The sequence below is a fragment of the Chrysoperla carnea genome, chromosome X, assembly GCF_905475395.1.
Source record: "Chrysoperla carnea chromosome X, inChrCarn1.1, whole genome shotgun sequence".
Lineage (NCBI taxonomy): Eukaryota > Metazoa > Arthropoda > Insecta > Neuroptera > Chrysopidae > Chrysoperla > Chrysoperla carnea.
Window position 1 is genome coordinate 15597528 of NC_058342.1, and position 7543 is coordinate 15605070.

The window sequence follows — 7543 nt, forward strand, 5'->3', positions numbered from 1 at the left end:
CAGAGGTTTTGCTAGGGTCACCGATTCAACAGTTTTTTTTTTCAGTTGTCCCCATCAATCATAGCGTGTTCTTTGACAGCTAAGGGTTTGAAGAAAAAAGGCATGCCAGTCCAACGACATCAAAATCATCAAATTTGAATGAATAGAAGGCATGATATAGGCCAAAACGTAAAAAAAATCATTTTTCAATATGGCGGCGAAAGGGTTAATTTCCCGAATACACAAAATCAGATTTAAGGTCTTCAAACAACCCCCTATCGAATGAATAAATAAAAAAATCTAGTGTCAAAACTTTTGGGTCAATCCGTAAGTGCACTGGAGTCAATTTGGAAATAAAATAACAAGCAGGCTGTTCCATTAAAAAAAATACAACTTTGTTATGTGTCGTGTTTTCTGGATATCCTGTATATTACGAAAATAATTTTAAAATGTACAGCTATAAAATATATCAAGCAGTTTAGTTTTATTTGGTTTGGAAAACGGATATAGCTTTGAAAATTTATACGCGTTTAATTAAGTTACTACATTTTTAGATAATACAGAATATTTCAAAAACTATGAAGTGAGTTTCAATTAAGTGACGTAAACCTTAATTTAAACCACGGTCATATATACAGGTCTGTTAACTTCATATACCATCACATAGAGTGAAGCGTGATCGATATAGTTGAACCGTAAAGTAGTTCCCGCGTGGAACACTGGTGGCGCATGAGTAGTCGTTTGCTTTATTTCGTATTGATAACGACAAGCACGCCATCTGCAGTCTAGATCAAGAAGCTCCAGTAGCGATACGCGTATCGGTCACAGGTTTGAGCAACGAGTTGTTAGACCTGTATATACGACCGTGATTGAAACTCACGTTTGTTCTGATGGTAGAGAACCTGAAAATCAAAGAATATACAGGTCCCCCATTTAAAAAAATTTAACTTTGATACGATTCGTGTTTTCCGGACATCCGTAGATTACGAAAATAATTTTAAAACCGTAGATTACGAAAATAAGCTTTCATCAATCCCAGAAAGAAAATTTTCTTAAAAAGTTTTTTACCTTCAATATGTTCGTGTTGAATAACGTGAATAGGCCTGTTAGACGAATCATTTTAGACGAAAAAAGTGTAAAATGAAGAATTTTTATGTACCTCAACCTATGGGGACAAACATTTTAAAAAATGTTCAGGAAATGTCCATATATCAAAATATACAGCTAACTTGTTCCCTCTAGAAAGTTTGGCCATTGCTATGGGCTAAATAGGCCAATTATTAGAATCCATTTCTGAGATGATTTTTGAAAATTGTAAAACCTTGAAAATATTCAACAAGATGGGCTAAAAACGTCTACTCGAGGGTTTTCGGGGTCAGTGATCACTATTCCGAAGTCAGAATTTCTATATACCTCCTCCCTCTTGGGGTAATGCGCCTCGCTGGTCTTAAATTGCAATATTCTGTAAAAATTCAACAAAATGGACCAAAAAAGTATACTCGGGTGTTTCTGGGGTCACTGATCACGATTTCGAATTTAAAACCCATGAGTATACTTTTTTGATCCATTAATTTGTTGAATGTTTACAGAATATTGCAAATTTGAACCAGCGGGGTGAATTACCACAAAAGGGGGCGTCGAAATTCTGACGTCGGATCAGTGATCACTGACCCCAAAAATCGCCGAGTATACGCTTCTGGCGTATTTTGTTGAATGTTTTCAAGGTTTAAAAATTTTCAAAAATCATCCCAGAAATGGATTCTAATGATTGGCCTATTTGACCCATAGCAATAGCAACTTTCTAGCGGCAAAAAGTTGTAGATTTTGATATATGGACTTTCCAGAACATTAAAAAAAAAAAAATTATCCTGATAGGTTGAGGTACAAAAAAATCTTTGAAATGCTAAAATGACACGACTATAGTATATTTATTTCATATTAAAACTAAAGGGAATTTCATATGGTTTTTTTTTTTTATTTTGGCATCTCTGCATATATTTTATCAGAAAGTAACAATTGAAAAACCAAACATTATATTGACATGATACCATCTTGTATGAAATATCAGTATTTATTAAATATGACTGTGGTCAATATAAAAGTCTTTCTCGGAAAATTTCAAAGAAAGGAGTCGTGTAACGAATTTTTAATATGGCTAACACTTCAGAAAATATTAATATTACAGAATTAATCATTAAAAATGAAAAATTAGATAACAATGTTTCAATGGAAGATGGCGTTCATTATTTAATGGAAGAAGAAATACTTAACAACAGCATTAAAAGTGTTAAACAAGAACCAACTTATGAAAAAACTCAACATTTGTATGCTATTAATTATGAAAATATTAAACTTGAAGCCGAATCAAGCACAGAAGTTATTAAAAGTGAAACATTTGATGACGAAATTACAATGGAAGTTGGAAGAATTAAAAATGAAACACCAGAAGAAGGCAGCAACGATATTAATAGTGTTATAAGTGAAAAACATGAACCTCTTCATGAAAATAATAATCAATTGTGCACAATTAATTATGAACAAATTAAACTTGAAAAAAACTTACACACAGAAATAATTATTAAAGATGAAATAATGGATGAAAGTGATTTAAAACCACAAGATCATAAGAAAAAAAAACCGTACTTATGTGACCTTTGTAACAAAAGCTTTAATAGACCAAGTGAATTAGTTAGACATAAACGAGTGCATAGTGGCGAAAGACCATTTTCATGCAATATTTGTAATAAAGCATTTACTCAAAAAGGTGCTTTAAATCTACACAAGCTTATTCATAGCGGAGAAAAACCATTTTCGTGTAACATTTGTAGCAAACGATTTTATAGACCAATTGATTTAGTTAGACATAAACGAATTCATGGCGACGAAAAACCATTTTCATGTAAAATTTGTAATGAAGCCTTTGCTCAAAAAGGTACTTTAGATCAACACAAGCGTATTCACAGGGAAGAAAAAGCGCATTCATGTGAAATTTGTAGCAAACGATTTTATAGACCAAGTGAATTAGTTAGACATAAACGAGTGCATAGTGGCGAAAAACCATTTCCATGTGAAATTTGTAATAAAGCATTTACTCAGAAAGGTGCTTTAAATCTACACAAGCTTATTCATAGCGGAGAAAAACTATTTTCATGCGATATTTGTAATAAAATGTTTACTCAAAAAAGTTCTTTAGTTAGACATAAACGAGTTTATTGTGGAGAAAATCTATTATAGATGATTTAAGTTATTTTGCGAACTATAGTCTTGCCATCTGTGAGTTATCAGAAATCTTAGTTTGTTATGTAGGTGAAAAGAAATGTTTTATTTGTATAGAAAACATTTATATGAATGTACAGATAAAAATAAATATGTATATTATTTGTATATACTTTTTTTAGTGTTTATTTTTAATAATTTTTTTTAACTTTCAACTAAAATATAAATTTTTCAACATGAGTTTTTAAGCCATGGAACAGAAGTACGAATGGTAAAAGATCGCTTCAACTGATTCTATATCGAAATTGGAATATCAATATGTTAAAAGTATCGTCTGAAAATTATCGATGTATTATAGTTTATAGAAAAATTTATAATAATGATAAATTTTCAATTTTAAGATATTGCCAGAGCATGAATGCATTTGTCGACAGATTTGGCCTATTTTTTTCACAAACTTAGAATAATTTTAGCTGTGAGATCCCGAAGTTGCAGAAATTTTGATCGTTTAGATCACGTGATAATTCTCATTCATAGCGTGTAAAACTCACTGTCCTCCCAGCTATTTTTTATGATATTAAAAAATTATCGAAAGAATTGAATAAAAAAGTAGTAGAGTTGAGAGTAATGTTTTTAGAATAAAATATTTAAAAAAAAACAAGTGAAAACAAACAATTGACTTAGTTAATTGTTGAAATACCATGTAGAGACAGTTTTGATGACGCAATCGTTTGTTTTTTGACGGCACGTAAATAAAGATTTCCACTCTTAAATAGCCACACACACATAACTGATATTCCAATATTAATACATACTACAAAATTTTCACTTAATTAGCACCCCCGTGGGTAAACAGTGATGTTTACAAAAAAATGTTTCAAACAAAAGTTGTTTATTTTTTTATAAGGAACATTTTTTACATTTAAACTTTTGTTCTATCTTCAACGGTTTACAAGATGGGTCCTACGGATCAAAGATCCAATTGACCTATGTTCCTCATTTACGAACTTGACCTCACTTTTTACGTCCTCAGCTAGATATCTCTTTTTGTTTTTGAATAATCGTGATGACAGACGGGCAGACAGACAACCGGAAATGGATTAATTTGGTGATTTTATGAACTATACCAAAATTTTGTTCATAGTATCAATATTTTTAAGCGTTACAAACTTGGGACTAAACTTAGTATACCTTTGTATATTTCATATACATGGTATAAAAACAAACATACCTGATATGATGCAATGTTCATCCTCTTTTCATATTTAAATGGATTGAATCAGAATTGATTTACACATTCGCGTTCGGTTGCAATAACTCAAGTTTTAATAGAGATATTTGAAAAAATAAAAAAGATTCAAACTAGAACAAATTTCCATTTTCTCATATATATGTTTATGCGGAGTTTTCTTCGATAGAGGGTCGATTTCGATTTATAAACTAATAAAGGGCCGCAAAAATGACAAAACTGAATGCTTACAATCGTGATAGCTTCGTTGCTGTTGCATAAATTGTATTTTTTTTTGTACATAATAGTAAAATAGGGACTCACTCATACCTTTAAAATAAGTACAAAAATATTATTTATTGGCCAATCTACGGACGTTTCAAACCAAGAACTGCGCGCCAACCTTATGTAATATCATTTTTGTTTACAATTTTAATCATATCGCCGCCGCAGGGTTGCCAGAAAGTTTTCATTCAAGTCGCCCCATCTGTGATCGAAAGTCGAAAAATATTCGCAAAAGAAATTGATTTTTTCTAAATAAAAATGCTGAGACGAACTAAAATAAATTTTTGTATACTCTTTTATAATATAATAATTTCAGAGTCAATGGAAAACTCAAGAATATGAATTTGATATATATTTTTATTTAAATAAGTGAAATTTATTACTTTTCACACTAAAAAATACAGAGTACAGTAGATTTTCTTGCAGAATTTTTATGTATTATTAAATACATTTTTTTAGGTTTCACCTGAGGAATGAAAAGCGCCTAATTTTCGACTTGTTGCCCAAACTCAAAAAAAGGAAAAAATCCATGAAAAAATTGCCCAATTCGCGATTAATCGCCCAATCTGGCAACCCTAATCTTCGGTTCTATTGGTCGTATCAAGGAGAAAAAAAAAATTATAAAAAATATAAAGATTTGTTTTTTCATGAAGAATAAAATGGTACAAAATTGTTTCGTAAAAGTTTCAATAGTCTAGGACCCATGGCCGTATAAACAATTAATTTTTTTATAACAAATTTCGCCACACTCTGAGCGGTGAGCAAGTAGAAAATTCGGATTCAGCGGGTCAAAATACGTCAAAACACTCCTTGTCCGGTGGGAACTGCAAATGCAAACGAAAACCACTCAACGCGTACACTATAAGCTGTATCTATTGAAATCTTACTGTTAGAAATATTGATTTAAATCAGGGTTATAATACCATGTATATGAAATATGTACAAGGTATATTAAGTTTAGTCCCAAGTTTGTAACGCTTGAAAATATTGATGCTACCAACAAAATTTTGGTACATATGTTCATAAAATCACCTTATTAGTCCGTTTTCGGTTGTCTGCCCGTCTGTCTGCCAACACGATAACTCAAAAACGAAGAGATATCAAGTTGAAATTTTTATAGAGTGTTTAGGACATAAAAAGTGAGGTCGAGTAAAAGGTGAATTCGAGTTCGTAAATGAGCAACATAGGTCAATTGGGTCTTGGGTCCTACCGACCCATCTTGTAAACCGCTAGAGGTAGAACAAAAGTTTAACTGTAAAAAATGTTCCTTATAAAAAAATAAACAACTTCACTGTTTACCCGCGAAGGCGCAAATTAGGTGTGGCTATCTAAGAGTGGATATCTTACTTTAATTACATGACGTAAAATTTAATTACATGAAAACAAACGATTGGGTCATCAACACTGTCTATACATGATATTTCAACAATTAACTCAGTCCATTGTTTGTTTTCACTTGTTAATAAATTAAATTTAAAATAATAATAAATAGAATTATTTATTTTTAATGACTATTATTTATTTAAATATTATTTATAAAAACAATAATACAACAATAGTTAATGAAAAAGTATTGAATCGTCGTCGAAATCTTAAGATTCCACGTCTTGGGTCTCTGCAATTGGTGAATGATTATTGCAATCGTTCTCACTACAAACAATGAATGCAGGTGAACATTACAAACCACTTTTCCTTCATCCATATGCTGCCCCGAGGCCGATTTTGCACGAACAAAAAAGTACTTTTTTAAAAATGTTTTCCGGCGTTGCTACCCCTACCCCAATTTTCGGAAAGTATTAAGTTTATCTTAATTTTCCTTAAATTTTATTAAAAGTTAATATCATTGCTACCACTGATATGGCGGTTTCTACGACCCTGCTGATCCTTCTGTTATAGTAGATATAATCTTGAAGTTGAAGCCTTTTTCTTTTTAGAATTTTGGCAAATCTTTCTTGGATTTTTGGAGATTCTTCACACTGGCTACAAACAGTTCTACCACTTCTCTCATTGATTCAGACAAGCTGTTCATTGATCTTAGTTTCATGTACTTAGATTTCCATTTATTAATATTTATTTCTTTGGATCTTGTAGCCCCGTGCAAAAGTTCTTTCATCGCAGCTATAAGGTTCTTCTTCGTTCTTGTAAAAATTCTTCTTGATATAGATGATATGACTTATAGCAGATTGTAAAATAAAAATGAAACAAAAATTTTCTAGGCGATTTTTTTAATGACAAAATCGTCAATAACGTCGCGTTGTCGTTTGTATAAAAGAACTAAAAGACGATCTTATTAATTCGATAATTTTCGTTCATTGAGCCTTGCAAATTCAGCGAGTTGAATCAATTCATTGCCAAGAGTCGATTCTGCATCTTCTGGATAACAACCAACAAGATTTTTGCTTTTGCGTTCAACTCTTCAATTGAAATAGTTTGAAGATTATTAAAGAATCCAAACCTTTCGCAAACAACTTCATTTGCTGAGATTTTTTTATAAAGATACGACTAAAAAGTGTCCACAACTGGTAGAATAGCTTCAATCCGGAATATATTTCTTGGTAACAATTGGGCACAAGTTCTAACGCACCTGGTGGAGGCTCCAACGTTATCAGGGCTCATAGCTTTTTAATGCAGCCTCTGTTCTCCATCGTCCTATTAGCTATGTTGGTTAAGGCGTAACCAATTCCGTCCACGGTGTGCTTAGGGTAGCGGGTTTGATTCCCGCCGCCGCAACAAAATTAATTTAATTAATAGTTGTGATGGGCTGGTGTAGTGCATGTAGAAGGTGCACTCAGCCTCTGAAACTGAGGAGTTGATAAACGAAATTATCAGCGGAAA

At 31.9% G+C, this 7543-nt stretch overlaps 1 protein-coding gene across 1 annotated transcript; it reads left to right on the forward strand.

Moving 5' to 3' along the window:
• The first annotated feature begins 2205 nt into the window (after window positions 1–2205).
• LOC123302966 (zinc finger protein 181-like) lies at window positions 2206–3613 on the forward strand. Its single transcript, XM_044886060.1, has 3 exons — window positions 2206–2458; window positions 2897–3079; window positions 3597–3613. Exons 1-3 carry the CDS (start codon window positions 2206–2208, stop codon window positions 3611–3613), a joined length of 453 nt encoding a protein of 150 aa, XP_044741995.1.
• The last annotated feature ends 3930 nt before the right edge of the window (window positions 3614–7543 follow it).

What these genes read in the sequence shown, in the direction of transcription:
- LOC123302966 (XM_044886060.1), top strand. Translation starts at nt 2,206, where the DNA reads ATGGAAGATGGCGTTCATTATTTAATGGAAGAAGAAATACTTAACAAC. An exon ending in CGATATTAATAGTGTTATAA is followed by an intron (nt 2,459 to 2,896) that starts GTGAAAAACATG and finishes TTTGTAATGAAG; the next exon opens with CCTTTGCTCAAAAAGGTACT.